Source organism: Anas acuta, chromosome 11, assembly GCF_963932015.1.
Source record: "Anas acuta chromosome 11, bAnaAcu1.1, whole genome shotgun sequence".
Classification (NCBI taxonomy): domain Eukaryota; kingdom Metazoa; phylum Chordata; class Aves; order Anseriformes; family Anatidae; genus Anas; species Anas acuta.
The window spans coordinates 7,106,739-7,126,376 of NC_088989.1; the positions used below are offsets into that span (position 1 = coordinate 7,106,739).

The window sequence follows — 19,638 nt, forward strand, 5'->3', positions numbered from 1 at the left end:
TATCCACCCAAACAGGAACCTGGCAGTGATTCCCGCATTCAAGTTTTTTTGGATCAGTAGTTATATCTGTTGTTGGTCCAGAAAATGTCAGCTTTCATCTCTCTCTCACAGAGCTTTTCCTCTTAAACCAAAAGTTTTGTTTAAATATTTAAACAATTATTTATTTAAGTAGCAAATTGATGCATCCTCCACTCACGTCACATTTCACTAGGCAGCATTTCTCTGGCTTGGCTTATTGTCTTATGGCTCAGCAGATAACATAATAATGACCTGTAGGAAACCCCCGCAGGATGTATCCTAGGGAGAAAGTGGACAATGTCTGGATTTCTTGATGGTTGTTCACTCGGAAATGTTACTCAGAAACACGTTATTCAGGTGCAGAGAATGTCTTTGCTGCTTTGCATGTGCTGTAGCTACAAGGAAAGGTCTTCTGTGGTCCCTTGTCTTGTATCAGAGGTTGATGGTATTTCCTACAAGAATGCCAAGCTCTGTGCTTACTAGCCTGGTAGGTGACTGTCATTTAATATTCTACCTATTCCCCCTAGTACTGGCAACCAGTTCCCATGTTGTGCATCATTTTTTGTGAACTTGTTTCAGTAACTTCCCGTGAATCACCAGTAGAGCCAACACAGCTAAAGTGGACATGTCAAATTACTTATTATATAGTTAAAGAGAGCTTTTATTCTTTAAGGTTTCCTAAAGAGGAGATTTCTGCCATCAGACGGTTGGTCACGTTCTACATCTGAACACACTGCCAAGTTTCATACAAATTTGACAGTTAGATATGTCAGCAATATTAAGATAAGCAGTGGAGGAAAGGAGAGATGAAATTCGCATATCCCCCTGCCACAAGAGGGGGGGAAAAAAAAGGCCTGTAATCTCAAGGAAATCTCAAACCACACTGAATACTCATAGGAGAGAATATTTCCTCTGTAGGAGATGCTTGGATTTGATTTTTACTGTCCAGAGGTTAGCCCAACCCTGAGCCAGGGAGCCAAAGGAAACAAGGCTTAGCAGCCTCTGTTTCTTGTGAATTGGCTTGTGGTTAAATACTTTCCTAACTTCACCTTCAGAAATGCATGCCAGCTTTTTGCTCTTTTCTTCTTCTTTTTTTTTTTTTTTTTTGGTATATATAAAGATGTTTTTTTTTTATTAAATACTGTGCAACTACTCTGGAAGATGCATTTCCAGTATTTTCTTTACTAACAATTTTAAATGACAGAAGGAAAAGAAGCTTGAGGGCAGAGAAAGGTTTCTTGCATCAGATGGGATGGTGACCAGAGACCACTGGTTTGGGGCAGGGACTTCTGTAAGTCCAAAATGCAAACGAGTCAGAATCATGATATAATGTAATGTTTCCATGATCCCAGAACATGGATGTTTGTACTGTAATGGTCCTGTAATGAAGACTGATTAAAAAAAAAAACACGTTTGTGCTAGATGCCAGGCATGTTGTGTGGCAGGGAACACATAGGAGCTGTTTTCCAGCTCAGTGGTTTCATAGACCCTCATAACCAACTTCTTGACATATCATTGCTGAGAAAAGGGGTTAGAGCTGAATATCACTGTCGGTTCTGAAGCTCTGCTCCAAGTCTGCACCAACATTTGTTGTTAAATGTAAAAAGAAAGGCAATGTACAGGAAGCTATGATGCCATATAGGCTCTAGGTAGCATAGCCTAATGTGAGGGGAATTTTTGATGTTCTCTTCATACGTTTCTGCCAGCAAGTATTTTATAAATCATTCATGATGGTAAAGGGGAGAAGCAATATGTTGAACTTTTCCTTCCTCTGTCTCCTTTTTTCGGCTGACTTATTTGTCGGAGCACCTCGCTCTCCTGATCTTTCCTGATAAGGGAGGAAATGACTGTTTTTGCCATTTTTCTGAAAAGGAAGAGCTGGGGCAGAGAGAACTAAATCTGTTGAGGTGAATTAGGAAAGAAAGAAGCACACAGAGCAAATCTCAAAATTCTCCCCAGATGTCCAGCTTCCCTTGGCACCTGGCATTAAAGAAATTCCTATACATTTTCTATCTGCTTCTTTGCAAACCTAAATCCCCCTGAATGCCTGGCACTAAATCATCTACCCCTGGTTAAGGAAGGAATTTGAAATATCACAGGGAACTGATCCTTCTTCAGCAACAAAATGGTATGTAATTGCTGGTCTTTCTGTCTGGTGTGGTGTGTTTGGGAGAGTTAGGCAGACCAAGCCGGGCACATTTCAGCTGCCAAATTCTTTGTTGGAGAACAGTATCAAGAAGCCTTGCATCAGTAATAAGTGTGTGTGTGTGTGTGTGTAAAATATACCTACAATGTCAAGAAAATAAGAAAAGAGAGATTTTTGGGCTGCTTGTTGGTAGTTGTTCACGAAAGTGTATGAGCTGAATTGCATGAGATTCCTCCTAAAAGCTTATAGGTGGCAAACGAACACAAGTAACTGCTGTGTAGTTCTTGTTTTGTTTTGTTTTTTTAACTTGTTTAATTCTTGTTGTAAACTCCCTCCCTCCAGAAGTTCAGCTGGGATTGCTTACTTGAATTTATTTTGCTAAAAACAGGAACTGAGCCTTAAAACCATTATTAATAAACAGTTTATTTTTTACATTGAGGCATCCAATGCAGTTCATAAATTATTGTCCACTTAATTAAAGACACTCACCTTTCCAGCTGTTTCTCAAATCAGCCTAATCCAAAAACCATCAATTCAAGGGGTGCTTTGCCAGGAATGTCTGGGACCTCGGTGCAGGCACAGCAGTTTTGGGGCTCCCTCCCTTGTCACCCCTGGGTTACTGGGTTCCTGTTGGAGCTGATTTGCAGAGCCACGTGTGAACTTCTGGGGACTCTGCCTCCTCACCAGCAGGTTGTCCAAAATGAGGACTGCTACGTCTGGCCAGCATGGTGAGCCTCGTTCTCCTCTTTACACACTTTTTCTTATTTTACTTGAATTCAAGAGTGGACCTGTGAGAAATAAATGTAACTTAGACACAGCAACCTTAGAAGAGCAAGTCTGCCTCTGAGGTAGCCAACAACTTGTTCAATGACCCTTTCAGCTGAGCTTGAAGATCTCCTGTGAAATGGAACGGGCTGTTTCAGGCAGCCAGCTGGAGAGAAAAGTCTGTCTGCAACTACTACTGTTTTAAAAAATAATAATATTAACTATATAATTTTTATTCCTTTCCACAGCTGTGAACTTTCCGAGTTCAGAAGCAACCAAATGAGTTAATGGAAAACAATTCTACTGATGGCTATGAAATACCAACATGAAGACATGTCTCTGGCTCCTGAAATCATCTGTGAACTTTGTTAAAGAGGTTTAAGAAGAAACGAGATGGGAAAAAGAAGATAAAGGTAAATGGAAATGGCTGGTTGGTAAAATCCCTCTACTTTAAAAGTGACCTGCAAAAGAGGGGCAGGTGGATTAACCTTTGTTTACAGTGATGTGTCAGAGAGGTGCTTTTTTTCTTCTCTGCCTCTCACCTTTAACTGACTTCTGTTACCAGTTCTCCTATATCCTCATGTGAAGTGATTCAAATGAGGGTGAGAGAGAGCCTGGGATGCCTGCAGGTGGGAGAGGAAAAGACTAATAATTGCAGGTAGCTAGGTATTGTTCTGCAATAATACAAAGTACAACCAGCCAGCTCTGTGTGATCTGCTCTAGCTTTGTCAGGCACCACAAACCTCCCTTGTACCTCCGTGATAATATAATAATATAAAGAATGCCAGAGCTGCAAAAGGAAAGAATAAAAAGGTCTGGAAGTTTGTTATTTTTTTTATCTCTCATTATGCAATGCTTTTTAAAGTATCTGAACGGTCTCCCCTGACCAAGTAGCCACATCGAAGTGACTGTGTCATCTGTCTGGTGACGTCAGTACTGACTTGCCTTTGGGTGACACTTCTCAGAAAGGGAAATTTAATCTATTGGATTACTTTTCCAAGTAATTTTGCGGTTAAAAAAAAAAAAAAAAGTACAAAGAAGAAAGCTTCGCAAGGTCAGCATTTGCTTTTACTTATGACATCCTTTAAAGCAAGGGTTAGCCATCTGGTCAGACGGCCCGAGTAGGGCCAAGGTTCAAGTAAAAGTAGCAGCCCTGCAAAAGTGTGCCAGTCAGAAGCGTGAGCAAGAGCTGTGTTTCAAGCTATGATAAATCTGAACTGGTACAAGAATCTGTAAGGGATTGCGCTGGCTATTTTGGGCTATTTTTCCACTTTTCAGATTTTTCGTTTTACTAGGGCACGCAGCTAAATTGAGGGGCTTGCTTGTTTGTTCTTCACGATCCCTATAAAGAGAAACATTTTAGGTTGGAGAGAGCTGGAAGGGAAGGCTGGAGGCAGCCTGGGAGGCTCTCCTTCGAGGCAGATCTCCTCCCTGCTGGCTGACCTGGGTCAGGACTTTCCCCTGGGCAGCCCTGTCTGGCCGTTCCCATCAGGGAGGATCGCCAGCACCGGCTGGAGGGCTGTGCTGGAGGGGGCACTCGGAACAAGGGGCTTGCTGTGCAGCTTCGTGCGCCACAGTGAAGCTGGAGCTGGTGCCACACGGCTGAATCAGGGGCTGTGCCTGTGGCTTTAACTTCATTTTCTGCTGCAGGCCTCCTGGTATGTAAGAAAGCAAATTCAAGCATGCCGCTATGTTCACCGAGGCAGCAAACTTGGGGGGGGGGAGGTGGAGAAAATTCCCCTCCTTCTGCAGTTCATGGTGTTCTTCTAAACTATTTATAAATAGGTCTACTGTAGCCAGTGTTTGCATTTGGACTGCTTCACTGTTCTCGTTTTCAAGGCTTCTCTTAGATCTGACAGTAAAGGTCAGGTTGACTCCCCTCATCTGAAATGAAGAGGGGAAGAAAATTAACCCTGTAGTCAGGTGGCTCAAAGGCAGTAATTCCCATCAACGTGAGCAACTTCTCCGTTGTGCGTGGCTGGGGCAGAGCTCCGGACCCACTCTCCCTTTTGCTCCATTTTCGTTTCCCTGCCCTCTTCATTAGCTGCTGACAGTTTTAGCTTCCTACGTCCATTTAAAGAGATTCCCCCCGCACATCATCTGGGATTCATGAACTGCAGAGATCTGGTAAGCAGCACAAATCACACACTTCTGGCCTGCACTTGCCAGAAGCCCTGGATAAGTTTTCAGCTGAGTTTATGCTTCGCCTACTTGCAGCCTACAGAGGAATAATATATGGCTCCATTTTCTCCATGAAAAAAACTTGCAGCAAAAATAACAATCTATTTTGTGAAGGATTATTTTTTGCTGATTGAGAGGTGTTTGGAGATGACAGGCATCTGATCTCATTTTAAGCCTTAAATTGCAGTAAATCCTGTATTTATTTACTTTTTGCTTTAACCAAATAGGACATTATCCTGCCTTTGAGTTAACACTTTCAATGCTTGCTTTGGCTGAGTGCAGCATGCTCAAGGCATTAATATCTGCTGTCACTGGAGAAGGAAGAGTACAGAGCTACTGATTTGTTTATGGAACAGCTAAAACACTCAATGGGATTATGTGGCTCCTAGGACACACGGAATCAGAAGCAGCCTGCTAAGCAGTCTTTATGTTGTGCTGCGGATATTTAACAGTCTTTTTGCTTCTGTAAGGGGCAATTGAAGGACAGGTAAAACACCCTGGAAAAGCCTGAGACATTGTGCTGTGTGTACAAGCACGCTGCGCAATGTCTCGTCCGCTTCCCAGTGTTGGCATCCAAAGGCAGGCAGCAGGGAAGGTCTCAATGGGTATTTCCATAAGGTCCTGCCCTATATCTGAATGAAGAAAGCATGGTTTTGAATAACAGTGTGCAAAAATTCACTTCTGAATTTACTTTTTTTTTTCAATTATTTTTTAATAATCAAGTGCACCTTATTCACAGGGTCTGGCTAGCAGCCTTCTTCAGAATAGATGATCTCTGAAGCAAATGGCACACGTACTTTGGTATGGGTCACTGATAAATAGAGGTTTCTAGGTGTTCTGAATGTGGGGAATGTATGTGGTAAGCTAGTGCGCTGTGAACCTAAACAAGAAAGACTTATATGACTGATTATCATTTTATTGCCTACTTAAGAGTTCAAGATGAAACATTTGTATAAAAGAAGGTGCATTATCCCAAAACAGTGGTTTTATTTCTTCAATTGCTGACGCTGCTACAAAGAACCAAAAGCTCTCTGTAAACTCTCTGCTCTGAGCTAAGAATTCAGGGCAAGATGAATTTCTAAGAGTAGGTCCCAAACACGAAGAGCAGGTCCTTGCCTTTGAGGAATTGTCCTGAGCAAGAGGCAGCTGGAGGTGGTCTGTTCAGTTACAGTCATAGTTCAGGAACATTTTTACTGATGTGTGCTTTTCCACCCAACAATAACATGTCCAGGTGTAATTTCTTTAACTGCAGAAGCGCTAGAAAAATAATGGTTGCTCTTCTTGGGTGTGTTCAGCTGTTCCCAGCTCTGAACATCCCATGGGCTCTCAGGGCTGATTTCAGTGCAGGCAGGAGCTGTTAATCTGGCAAATGAATATTCAGCCTCTATTCAGAAATCTAATTTTCTCCCCGTGTGTAGTGGGAACAACTGCATGGCATTCTCATCACAGCATTCCTTTTCTAATTTTCCTGCATTTTGCACTCTTGCAATCTCCACAATTATGTTTGGCACAGTAATTATTACTGTACCAGCTGTACTGCTTGCAGTAGGGGATCCTAATGCAGCATTACTAGGTGTCTCGTGACCTCCAGCACTGGTGCATATGGACCCTGCCAGAGCTTTTATTATAGACTTTAACTAATTTGTTTGGGTATTCACAGGAAGGCTTTGATGTGATTTACCTCAAATGCTATATCAAAGTGAATTGCCAAAATGATTTACCTCTGAACTATGATGTTTTATCTAGAAAAGTGCAGTTCCTGACAGGTGTTTTGGAATGGGTTTCTGCATAGTGTGTTTTTCTATTGTTTGGTGCCTCACTTGAATGGTACAGGCTTTAGTCTTCTACATCATGGAGCAAAGCAAATATTTAAAGCATTATTCATGAGCACTATCTCTATTTCAACAGCTGTTATGATTACGACAAAATGAGTTATTTTAACATATGGAAACTTTGATTTAAATTTTTTGTAGATTTATTTCAGCTATAGAAGCTAGCTATATATATATATGTGTGTGTATATATATATATATACACATATCCATGGAGGACTTAAAAGTTAAATTTGCTTTAGGACTACATTTCCATTTACATTGATTAAATGTCATACACTAAATCATTCTCATACCCATTAACATATGATTTGCCCACTAGTAATTATTTTGTCATCCTTACTTCCTCAGGCTATTTTCAACTTTAAGCCACAGTTAATCCATGACCTTAGTGCTTTTGTCTCCAGGTCTGAATTATGTAAGTATTACAGAACAAAGATTGAAATGAGCTACTCTTGGCTTTATTTTACCACTACAGTCACCTGATTGGCTTTTCTATTTCCACTAACTAGAATAATAGAGTGAATTTAATTCCTTTATGAAAAGACCATAAGGGTGTTTTTTTTGTTGTTGTTGTTGCTTGTGGGTTAGTTTTGTTGTTTTGTGTTTTTTTGGTCAGTGTGGTGAGGCCAAATAAGAAATATTTCTACAGGGAATGTAAAAATGGTGGAAAATAGTAACTGTCTGCTTTTCTGGCTGTTCAGGATTCCTGCCAAGTGGACACAAAGACAACTGAAGTAGGAATGTACCCCGTACTCTGCAGTGCCCACTGCAATGGTAATTGAATAAAATCCACTGACAGTGGGGGGAAAAAAAAATGGTCATGGAGCCTGAAATAGAAAAGTAGGTACGTTTAAAGGACCTTTTTGTAACGTGTCTCCTCAAACTCCCTCTCCATCCATGAGACTACCCAAGAAGCGGAACACCTGTTGAATGTCAGGTTTCCTTTTGGATGCAAGAGTGCAGCATCGTATAGCACGGCCATTCTTCTAACAGGCTGGGCAGTTTGCTACTGCTTATGTTCCAGAAAAGCTGTCTGATTCTTGTTTGAAATGCTATCTCTAAGCTGCTTTTGTTCAATCAGTCACTTTCATGAAAGGTTATAATCAAAAGGCCTTACTTTGGGAAGCATTTGGCACCCTTACATGATACCGATTTCCAAGTGGCATGTAAGTAAGGGGTCACATTTTCCAAAGAGAGTACTACCCCACCGTCAGTGCTGTGAGAAATCTGCTTTGCAGCTCCATGGCTGTATTCAGGGGGGAAACATTGCTGACAGGCTGAGTCAGTGGCCCAAATTCTCCTCCCTTTTTATCCATGTAACCACATGAAAGCTTGTGCCTTCTATCCACAGAGTACGCATGAATAATTTGCTTGGCATGGGACTGGAGCTAGCTAGCACAATAACTATGCTTTTGTAGGCTCCATATGTCCCTTGCTTTGGAGCTTTTCAAACGGTACAAAACTTTGGTACTGTGACTAAAATGAGAAAAGCCTGGGCAATGACTTCAGAAGCAACTGGGAGTGACCTAAAGCTCATGAAAGCACTCCTGGCTTCAATGGAAGTTGACCCAAGTCCATATGAGACTTGAGTTATATCCAGACCCTATGGAGATCCTGGAATGACCCCTGCAGTCCACAAGGAGATTGCTGGGGTTTTGTGGTTGGTTGTGGTTGGTTTGGGGGTTTTTGGTGTTTGGTTTTTTATTCAGAAGGGGGAGGCAGGGCTGGTTGTGATTTTAATATTTTTTTTTCAGTCACTGCAAGGGCATCCTACTTCCCACATGCTTCAGAAACACCAGATACTTTAACTGTGCTTCTCAAAATATGCTCAAGAAATGTGTGTGCACATTGCCTGTCCTTCCCCTCCTCTGTGCACTGAATATTTTTGGTGTAGGAGAGTCCAGTAACGGAAGCGTAAACCTTCTGTTTACATCTATAAACAAGATAAGGTACAAATTGCTGCAATACAAACTTCCTTGCTCTGGCCCTCCACTGACCTTAGCTATAAACTAAAAAGGACCTCCTTTCTCACAGTTGTAGGAGGCTCGAGTCACTAGGGCAAAGTTTCGTCCAGCAAATGAGCTTGCAAAATCTTCTGTGTGAATTTTCCCAAGTGCCGTGCCATTCATACATCCCCCAGGGCCAGGGGGCTCATTGCTGTGGCACGACGGCAGGATGAGGTTGAACCCATGCTTGCAGGGTACTCCAGACACCTTCAGCAGCAGTGTAAAGCTGTTTGCTTTTGTGCATTTTTTTTAAACCAAGATTGAGAAAAAAAAAAATGTGACCTTATGCTGAAGGGCTTGGTTAGGGAACTGCAAGCTTCTAAAGCATTTCAGAAGAAAACATATTTGGTAACTGACATTGGTAACTGAGATCCCAGTCACTGTATCACACCCTAATGTCTTTTTTCCTGGTAGCTCTTTGCTGGGTCAAATAAATTGGTTTCAACATATCTAAGGTTTTGCCAAGTAAGAACAATCTACTTGTGTAGGTTTCAGTGAATGCAGGAAGAAAAAGCCATCAGTAAGGTGAGCTGGTTTCTGTGTGCAGGAACCTGACTCGCTGGTGACCTGGGCAGATGACACATGGTCTGAAGGAAGGATGCAAGGAGAGGGCAGGGTATCCACAGAGACTCAGGGGATGGGGCAGAAAAGTGAAAGGGATTTCTGTCCTTGAGAACTGTAATTGTAGCTCTGGTCACCAAAATCCTCACAGCCCTTTTCACTAAAAGCTCACAGCCAGTAGCAATCCTAGTCTGGCTGTACACAATAGCCGTTGACACTATGGGATTTTTTGTTACTCTGAGACTTCCCTGGCCATGTCTGCTCTGGGTGCTTGGTGCTAAGCTATCACATTTGTTATCAACATCGGACAGTAGGGGAGTGTAAGGCTGAGCTTTTCAACAGGAACTTTGTATTTGCAAACCGGTGAGAGTTACAGTGGTGTGTGCATCTCCCCAGGCAGGACTCAGATACCTCTTTTCTTGGAGCAGCTCAGCAGAAGAACACAAAGATGTCACTTCTGGCATGGATCACCCAGCGGCGCATCCCTGGAAGATGGACTGGTGCTCAGGTGAGGCACTGCTGTAAGCTCACCACCTTCTTATGCTGTTGCTGTCGTGTGGTCACCACTGGCATGCCCTGGAGTTGGCATGAGATGGCTCCTAACAAGACAGCAGTTTTTGTGTGTTTAAGCAATGCAGAAGCTCCTCTTTTGTTCCTTGTGTTGTGCAGTGGATTGTAGGGGAGAAGGGACACGGGGATAGTTCTTGGTCCGTGCTCCCATGAAGCTGCCAAAGAAGCAGAGAGGTGGTGAATCCAGGTCCTTCCTGAAGTTCTTGGTAGAAGTATGTCAGGTCTTGAAAACTGCTGATTCCTGCCCCTGTTTTCCATCCACTGCGGTGCTCAGACAAATTTCATGTGATCAATTAGATGTTGCTGCTCTAACCAGATGGTTTTATACGTACCTGGCTAGGGCTACAAAACTATGTTCTCCCTGTTCTGAGGAGTTAGTTGATTCCCAGAACCAAACAAGATAAGCATGAGTTTGTGTTCATGAACCCAGTACCGCTGCTTGCTCAAGGGTGCCCTTTTGGCTCTTGTGGTGTTTGCCTCACCTGTGGGTGCTGAGAGATGCCAGCCTGGCTCACAAGCTATGATGGGGCTAGGGCTCTCGGCCAGGGACTAGCATCTCCCTGCCTTGGAGTTGTATGAACACAAAAGCCCACCTTGTTGGTAGGCGAAATGGCTCAGATTTGGACAATTATCTGTTCTGAATATGGGCTTTCAGTTACAAAGGGCCGTGGGCAGGGAACCTGCTATGAAAACAGTGCAGAGAAACAATGGTGTCGCTATGTCCAAGCTAGCCCTCCCCCTGTAACAAATGCTACTCTCAGCTGGCTAGCTAGCATGGAGTAATGCATTAACTGAGTGTGATAAGGCAGGGGAACTCCGATACCGGCTTCGTTTTCAGGCCTGTGTTTGTACTGCAGTTAGCACAAAGGGGTCTTGGTCCCTCAGTAGGCCCTGGCATGTCAAAACAACGTCAGTTAAGTCAACAGAGCCATTCACATTACAGTGATTTCTAAGTCATGCTTCCTCCCTTTAAAAATTCTGGATGGAAACGTTAGAGGTATCTGAGAATTGAGCTGATAAAACACAGGGAGAAAACGTGGAAACAGCTGGCTTAAAACTCGAGCCTGATTCCCATCACCGGCATTCAGTAATGTTATTTATATTCTAGTGTATACAGAAAGCAGAGAGGCCTGAAAAATATGGCATGTGTATCCCAGTGCTCCTGGATGGTAGGACAGGAAATTAACTCCTCAGTCGTGCTGCTGTATCTGCAGGCGTGCAAGGCCCAAACAGAATGGTGCTTATTTCTCCTGGCATCCTCACGGAGAGCGATCCTACCAGGTCATCCTTCCTCTGGCCAAAAAGACCAAGTAAGGTTTGGTTTAAAGGCCTGGGAAATTTGGGGACTGATCTATGTTTGTGTGTGCTTAAAGCTGACACAATTGGCACCTTATTCAGTTGGTTGAAAACAGATAAAATGCAGTCCCTTTTTCTGCAATGTATAATTCATCAGTGAAAGAAAATGTTGCAGGATACCATTTAGCATGAAAACTGTTCAACGTTAGCCTCCATGAATCAGTCTGCTACCTATAAAGTTAAAGGCAGAGATTCTTCAGGAGGGAAAAAAAAAAAAAAAAAGTCATATAAAGAAGAAATCCTCCTCTTGACTGCCTGCATTTAGAAGCAGCCTGCATTTTGGGTAATTAAAACTGACGATCCTGACAAACATTCGCCTCCAAAGAAGTACTCTATTGTAAATGTAAACTCTCGAGATCCTTCCAGGCATACCAGCACAACTGTCTCCTAAAAATTCTTCCCAAGCCATCTGGTGCCTTATCTTTGTAGCCAAGCCATACAGTAACTTTAAAAGAAGATTGTTTCTAGCAGCCTTTAGTCCCAGCACTACGGATTCTCTTGGAAGTGTCACAGCGAACTCTGAAACTGTCAGCCAGGCAGCTTTGGCTGCGTGGATACTCCACTTCTCTCTATCGTGATGCAAGATGTCCAGCCGGGGTTCCCCAGGGAGTTCTCGTTCTCCTGTGGTTTGCAAAGGGAGTGAAGGAGTTACAGGGAGAAGCTGGAGAGGCAGTGCACTTCCAACAGGGATTTACACTCCATTAATTCTCTCTACGGCAGCCCAGGCTGAGTGGCACGACATGAATGTGGTTAGGAAGGCTGCAGCCAATTCACATCATTCGCATAGCTCTCCCCACACCTGCGAGGGGAACGTGGGGATTCCAGGTTCAGTCCTACACAGCCTTTGCCATCAGGAAAGGTATTTAGTGAGTGAGAAGGCAGGAAGGCATGGAGCAGAAATGGCTGGTGGAAACAGGAGAGGACAACTGTTTGAGCTTTGCAGATCAGCCAGAAATTGCTCTCCTTTGGTTGCATCCCACAAATTCTGAGCCTGTTCCTTAACATCTCTTAAACCCCATCGTTTAAGAAACACTGAATTCCTACTGGGAAGCAGGAATTTTGTTTCCCCAAGTAGAGGTTGACAGTAAAGTCAGGTAACAAAACCAAGGCTGCGGGCACCTGACAGCAGAGCAAGACCCATTAACATTCATGCTTTTTAGCTATTGATGATCTTCTGGTGGTTGTATAACCAGTACACAGCTCCTACCACTATACAAATACGATGTCGCCAACGCTTCCCCCAGGGAGATGTCTTTGCTTGTAGCTGGCTACCTTGTGACACCCTCAGGGAAAAAGAGCTTGGTATCTGTAGAGCTGCTTGGCTTTTTCCCTACTCTATTAGAGGTTCGTATCTTATTATCTCTGGAGACAATCTACTATGTAGGGAAAGAATGAAAACAACCCTCCTAAAATAGAGTTTTACAGTTTAACGATGCCTGCACTGAAATATTAAGCTGTGCTCTTACGTTCTGTGCAGGCTGGTGTGGGAGGGTAGAAATAATCACGGGGTCAGGGCTCCGTGTCCTGTGCCAGATCGACCATCTCAGGCTCCTCTTCATAAGGTGACGGTGATACCTTGCAGACCTGTTGTGATAATTAGTTTATGTGAATGTAAATACGTGGCTCAAAGGGCAAAACTTTTTGTACCTGCAGGACTTGCAATGTTCCCAGGTTGCCTTTTGGTGTGGGGTTACAGAACATCTGCTCTGCTTGGTCCTCCCAGCGTTACTGCTAATGTTTTGGCAAAGGCACCTGGAACTTAGCGCAGATGCACATGTCTGCAATATCAAAAGTCAAAAGGAGTGCACTCAGGTCCTGTTTGATTTATGGCGTGTCAAACGCAAAGGATAAACCACTGTAATGTTTCACTCGATGGCTTCATTTGCACAAAACCGGGCAGATGCAGTGCTAAGTGTTTCCCAGCTACTTTGGGACCTGCCCCAGATTGCTGCCTGCAGTAACGAGGGTAAGGGATGGGGGCTTTAAGTGCAAGTCAGCAGTGGGACCCAGGAGCTGGGCTGCTCTGGGCATGCGTGTCCCCCGCTGCAGATAAGAGGCGCAAGCACAGGGCGCAGCGTGCGAGCGGTCAGCAGCAGTGCTGGGAGCCAGGGAGGGGCGAGCTGGAACCAGCAGTTTCAGTCAGAAAGCCTCAAGGGATCATGACGTCCATCCATGCTGATCTGAAACCAAAAATCCCACACATTTGCAGTGTCCGTGTGGGCTTTACTGTTCCTCCCATGCAGTCCTTAGTTCCTAATGAGTTTTCAGGGTCAACGTTGTTCCAAACCAAAAACCGAGAGGCGTGCTTCCTCACAGAGCACTTTGTGACACTTGTTTTCTCTCCCTCCTTCACCTTCTGTTCTCAAGCCTTGGTTCCCAGCCCAGAGAAGGAGCAGGGACACAAGGACAGCTCTCCTCGTGTTCCCATTGCTCGCAGCTTTTCTCCCCCAGACACGCAGCGTGCTGGGTGGGAAGGCGCCAGACTTGCACCCACTGACCCCAGCCCAGGCTGGAGGACATCTGGGTCTTATTTGCCTGTGTGATCTTGGATGAGTCTCCTCAACGTGCACATCGCAGTATTCAGGGCACCAGGACGGGACTGAGCTGAATTTGGAAATGCAGGTACCACCATCCAGCACTTTGAGGTCTGAGGAGCAAACCCCAAACCCACCAAATGGCTCAGACCTCGACGGCAGCAGCGTGCTGCACAGGGCATGGCTCAGGGTGAGAACACAGAGCCCAACAGAGAAACCAGGAGCTGAAGCAGCTACTGTAGGTGAATTACTCAGTATATTTAAATCCTTTTAATCAGGATAGAAAGAGTTGGCTTGGCACTGAAAATAAGTTTGAATATTAACCATATGGTGAACCTGTAAGTCTCAGTCCCTCCAAATAAATGGGAAAATATTAAAACAAAACAAAAAGCATTGACATGTTTGCTGAAAATGTCCTTTAAAGAGAACCCTTTATGTGAGCAGAACATCCTCCAAATCTGAGAGAAAAGCAGCACAGAGCAGTATCTTTGCTGGCAGTGCAAGCAAGCGAGGCTGAGGGCAGTGAGCAGCTGTTTGAAGGGAATGAAATCTTTCACTTTCTGACCATGCAGATTAGACACCAGGAGAAAATGTTTGCTCTCCTCAGTTATCTGCTGCCATTGAAGAGAAGCTATCAAAGAGAAACTGTCTGCCTCCCGGGATAATTGTTGGGCAAGCGAATGGATGCAGCAGATAAAGGAAGATGCCATTTACCCAGAGAGGCAGAGCGGCAAAGAACAAAGATCAATGTCTGGGAACTGTGCTCACCTACGAGGAAAAGGAAATGGTGAGGAGGGTGAAACGCAGCGCAAAGCCTGCGGGAGGTTTGGTCTCCTCCAGCATGTTCTTGCAGCAGCGTGTATCGCCTGAATTCTCCTACTGAAGTCTTGCTGTTGGGATCGAGTTCTCATTTTGTAGTTTATAGGAGAGGCATTTGCAGCTCGACTTTTGCAGTATTTATGAAGGCAAAATTCTCAGTGTTTCAAGGGGATTTTTCCCCGAGTAGGTATGGGCTCTGAGGGGTTACTTTTTGACTGGCTGAGGACTTTGGAGCCTGCACAATTACCATACTGTAAGTATTAATAGATCCTTCCTAATAGGAAAGTTATTTAAGTTTGTAGCTTAGTTCCTCTAAACTCCACATCATCTATTTACTTACACTACAGCTTTCCTTCTACGCTTTCTGATCTCCAGCTGTAAAGATTCAGAACGCTGCACAACATACAACTTTTCTGCCTGTCAATGGAAACAACGCTGTATGTAGGTAATGCCGTGCTCCTGGGAGGACAGACCATTTAGTGCCATCACAAAGCCTGAATTTGGTCCTAGGGACACTTCAGTGCACTCCCCAGCTCTGCCCCAGAAGCGAGACCTAATTGTGGTCACTCCATGGGACAGCCCCCCACTTCTGAAGAAGGAAAGTTTCATTTCGGTCCTGTTCTGGATTGCAGGTGCTGAGGTTTCAGGTCAGACAGAACCCTTGGGGATGCTTCTTCACACACCAGCCTGGCTCCATCCAGCTCGCCAGCACCAAAAGGAGGCATCCGACCCCCCCACAGCACAGGTACGTGCAGCCACATCACCCCATGCCAGCTCCTGAGCAACTTGACCCCAACCCCAGAGCTAAATTTGCTGATTATCTGGTAGAAAACTGAGCAAGGAAGTAAAGCTTTGATAGATTTTTTTTGCACCAGCTCTTGCCAATGCCCAACCTGGTGCAAGGGGCAGGCAAGGCTGGGACCAGTGGGATGCGGGGTGCTTGTGAAATCCCTTACCCTGGGGGCACTCTGATAAAACAGCAGACCATTTCCCAACACCCCCCTGATGGGAGGGCGAGGAAATGAGTTCGGGCTGTATCCCTCACCCAGGACACTGCAGGATGAGCTCCACGTAAGCCTCTTCCCCTCCCCTCTGACTCAGCTCCCGTGCTATGCTCGGCTTTTCACTCTTTCCTCAGGCAACTCTGCTGCTTGTCCTGCTCCTGCTGACTCCTTCGCTGACCGGCAGCAGCCTGGTGTTGCTCAATGCTCCCAGTACGTGTCTGTGCCCACCTGAGTGCAGGATACGGCCTCCCCTTGCCCGTCACAACCGGGGCCATCACCCACACTCCATCACACCACATCCCTCCGCATGTGAAGCCTCAAAGTTTTGGGGCACGTGTAGAAATGGTGAGAAGGTGATGGAACACCGTCAGGGGTTCGGTAACACGTGGTGTGCTCCCAGCAGACCAGCACGACAGCTCAGGGAGCAGATACTGCAACGTGTTAAGTCATTTATTTGATGATGAGGCAGAGAAAGCCAAGAGGACTAGCCTAGAGGAAAGCCTCATTGCTATGTGGTGATGTTTCAAAATTCCCCTTTTTGTTCTTCCAGCAGCCCAAGAACCTCGTTGGCTTTTCAGATGTGATCAGGACACTGCTCAGCATGGGACGGGTGAGGATGCCACACTTTCATGATGAGCCAGGAGAGGCCATGCTAGTCAGGGTTTGCACGGTAGCCCCAACAGGCTTTGCAGATGGAAGCTGTTTTAGGATAATTTGGTGTCTTTCCTATTCTGCAGATTTCTTAACGTGTGTGTGTGAGCAATTGGCTGCTGGGACAGGAAGATGTGACCGTGCAGGCCCTTTGCAGCACTGAAAGCAAACCTGGTGCAGGTTTGTTCACAAGCTGGTGAGTGTTGAAGATCCACCCATGCTTGGTTATTCTGAAGCACTGCTCCTGGCAGCAGGTGACACCTACCAGGAGAGGCACTTCCCCATTCCTCCGTACTCGTGGCAGACACCCCTGCTCCCTAGAGGCTGTGACCATCATGCAGCCACAGCTGTCCCCTCATCAATCCTAAAGGTGGATGCAGCAAGACCCAGCACCATCAAAGCTGACCGCACACGAGGCAACTCACGCCTGGAAGCAGTCAGGCTCTGCTGAGCACCAGAAGGCGCATGGGTGAGTTACCTTATAAGCAGCCTAGACTTAAATTAAACATGGTTTATAAGTAGAGGCATAACGGAGGCATATTGGGAGGTTATGTGCCATTATAGGGTGCCCTTGGGATGTGCTCATGGAGGTCTCCACCAATGTGGAGATCCCGGACAGTGCTCAGTTTTGGGGCTGCTGAGGAGCCCTCCTCGTCCAGCAGCTACAGACGATGGCTTTGTGGGTGATGATCTGCTTACATGGGCTTCTGCATTCATTGTATAGAATAAATAATTTACCACTACAGTTTGGGATTTGTAGGGCTTCAGCAGTTAGTTTAGAAGAGCCAGGAGGTGCTGTTTTGTCTAGAAGTGAATTCTGAACTTATTATCTTAAAGTAAATTCCCTTTCTGCAGGAAGTACTGGTGTTGCTGCTCTTTGTCCCAGAACTGAGTGAAGTTAAAAAAAAAAAAAAAAGAAAAAAAAAAAAACCTGACATTTTCTGTGGAAGAGCAAGTCAAGCTCTCAACCACCTCTTTTCTTTTGCCTTGCTATAGGCTTTAAGTTTCATAGCATCCTTCCCCATCAAGGGGAAAAAAACTAAACAGGTTTGACAAAGGGCAGAAAACAATGTTGAGTGGCACTTAGCTCTAAAGGATGTCTTAATTTTTTATGGAAATTTTCCAAATTGTAAAACAAGACACCAACCGCCTTAGATAAGGAAATAATCTCTCTTTTCCCACAGGGTGCTGAAAACTGCCCGGCGTAAAAATAACCCTGCCCCAAGTTGCTTCAAGTGCTTCGTATCTGCAAAACGCAGGAGACACCGAATGCTATAAAAAGTGCCACACGTGGGCTTCTCCGTGTCCGCTTCTTCGAGCTGTCTTTAAAAAAAGAAAAAGAGAGAAAAAGGCCAAGCTGGGTAAGAAAAGCCCTCTTAGCTCCCAGAGGGGGGGGGGGATGAGATTCTCCCTGCCCCCCAAGCCCCCCGCCCGCCCCGTCCAGGCTCGGAGCCGCGGTGAGGGCTTTTCTCGGCGAAACCCTGCGATTCCGGCGTTCCTCGGGAATGAAAGAAAGTGACATGTTGGAGAGGGGAAAAGAAGGGGGCGTGGGGGTGGGAGGAGGAAGGGCTGTCCAGGGCGGGCTCTTTTCTCCTTGCTTGATCTATGGAGCCCGCCCCCTTAAATTGGCTCCCGGGAGCGCCCCGTCCACCAGCCCGACGGGGGGAGAGGAGGAAAGGAAGGGAGGGAGGGAGGGAGAAGCAGCAGGCAGGCAGGCGGCCGGTTCCCCCGGCCCGGCCCGGCGGTCCCGGCCCCATGCGCGGCCCCAAAAGCCCCGCGCCCCGCCGGCCCGCCCGCCCCTAACGCCGCCCGGCTCCGGCAGCGCACCGGGGGGCGGCGGTGGGGGGGGGCAAGAAAAAAAAAATAAAATAAAAAATAAACTAAGGGAGAGGAAAAAAAAGAGGACGAGAAGAGCCCGACCGCCGCAGGGGGAAGGCTGCGCTCCTCTTGAGGACAGCGCTCAGCACCATGCATCTTGCGCCGCTGGCGCTGGCACTCAGCACGCTCTTCATCGACGGCTTGAGGACGGCAGCGAGGAGGCAGAAGCTGCACCCCAGGCAAGGTACGGGGCAGCGGGGATTTGGGGCTGGGAGGGCACGGGGTGGGATGCTGGGATGCTGGGCTGCCGGCCCCGGGGGCTGGGGGGCGAGGCGCTCAGGGGTCTGTGCCTCCGTTGCCTTGCAGCCAAGCTGCTGGAGAAGCTGAGCGAGTACGACATCGTGACCCCTACCCGCGTGGACGAGTTTGGCGAGCCCTTCCCCACCGATGTCCACTTCAGGAGGAGGCGGCGAAGCGCCGGCGCTGCCCCCGACGCCTGGACGGCGGCTGCTGCTTCCTCCTCCTCCTCCTCCTCATCCTCCTCGTCCTCCCCTAAGGCTCACTACAGGCTCTCCGCCTTCGGGCAGCAGTTCCTCTTCAACCTGACGGCCAGCTCGGCCTTCATCGCCCCCCTCTTCACCGTCAGCCTCCTGGGCGAGCCCTCCGCCGAGCAGCGGCGCCTGTACGCCGAGGCGGCGGACACCGACGTGAAGCACTGCTTCTACCGGGGGCACGTCAACTCCCGGCCCCGCCACACCGCCGTCATCAGCCTCTGCTCCGGGATGGTAAGAGAAGCCCCTGCACGGCCCCGCCGCGGCGGAAGCGAGGAGGAGGAGGAGGAGGAGGAGCAGGGGGAGGGAGGGTGGTTTAGGAAAGGCTGGGGCCGGCCCCTTGCCCCCGCCCCCGGCTGGGGCTGCGGGATGGGGGCGGCTCGCTCGCCCCGCGCTGGGGTTTCGCCCGGTCCCGTTTTGTTTTTTTTTTGTAGCCCGTCGGGGTCAGGGGATGGGGTGAGGACAGCCAGCTCCGCGGGTTTTGGGGCAAAAGTGCCCCCCAGCGGCACCCCGCGAGGGAGGGAGGTGATGGTCGGGTGTAGGGAGAGCGGGGAGGGCACCGTCCTGCTGCATGGGGTGCTGCTGGGGTCTGGGAAGGGGTGGCTGGGGGAGCCGGCAGTGCTGACCCCAAAGCCTTCCTGCAGCTCGGGACAAGGGCATGACCCGAGGAGAGAGGAACACAGGCTTCCTTGCAGCCTGTCCTGGTGTCCTTCTGCACCTGGGGATGTTGGCAGAAGGATGGGCAGAAGCTCCCCAGCAGTGCTGCTGCCTGACCCCTCCAGCATCCTTGCACCCCAGGGTACCAGTGATGCACAGGAAGGGA

General features: G+C 47.0%; 1 protein-coding gene and 2 long non-coding RNA genes across 8 annotated transcripts in view; 2 read left to right on the plus strand and 1 right to left on the minus strand.

Annotated features, from left to right (window-relative positions):
* The first annotated feature begins 3,181 nt into the window (after window positions 1-3,181).
* Window positions 3,182-17,755, plus strand: LOC137862779 (uncharacterized). 2 transcript variants are annotated; one of them, XR_011100516.1, is made up of 7 exons: window positions 3,182-3,342; window positions 7,294-7,360; window positions 7,647-7,719; window positions 9,909-10,020; window positions 15,424-15,536; window positions 15,930-16,915; window positions 17,631-17,755. It is a non-coding gene; the product is annotated as an uncharacterized lncRNA (long non-coding RNA). The 2 variants fall into 2 exon arrangements; XR_011100517.1 differs by lacking the exon at window positions 3,182-3,342 and adding an exon at window positions 4,804-5,056.
* Window positions 17,535-18,815, minus strand: LOC137862777 (uncharacterized). 2 transcript variants are annotated; one of them, XR_011100514.1, is made up of 2 exons: window positions 18,677-18,815; window positions 17,535-17,765 (listed from the first exon to the last, which is right to left on the minus strand). It is a non-coding gene; the product is annotated as an uncharacterized lncRNA (long non-coding RNA). The 2 variants fall into 2 exon arrangements; XR_011100513.1 differs by having other exon boundaries at window positions 17,535-17,769; window positions 18,677-18,811.
* ADAMTS9 (ADAM metallopeptidase with thrombospondin type 1 motif 9) overlaps window positions 18,121-19,638 on the plus strand; it is a 75,743-nt gene continuing 74,225 nt past the window's right edge. For all 4 annotated transcript variants that reach the window (XR_011100512.1, XM_068695163.1, XM_068695165.1 and 1 more), the window contains exons 1-2: window positions 18,121-18,508; window positions 18,631-19,049. Coding sequence is in view for 3 of the 4 variants with exons in the window: in XM_068695163.1 (XP_068551264.1) it covers window positions 18,415-18,508; window positions 18,631-19,049 (513 nt within the window). In the remaining variant the exon portion in view is untranslated. The remainder of the gene's footprint in view (window positions 18,509-18,630; window positions 19,050-19,638) is intronic.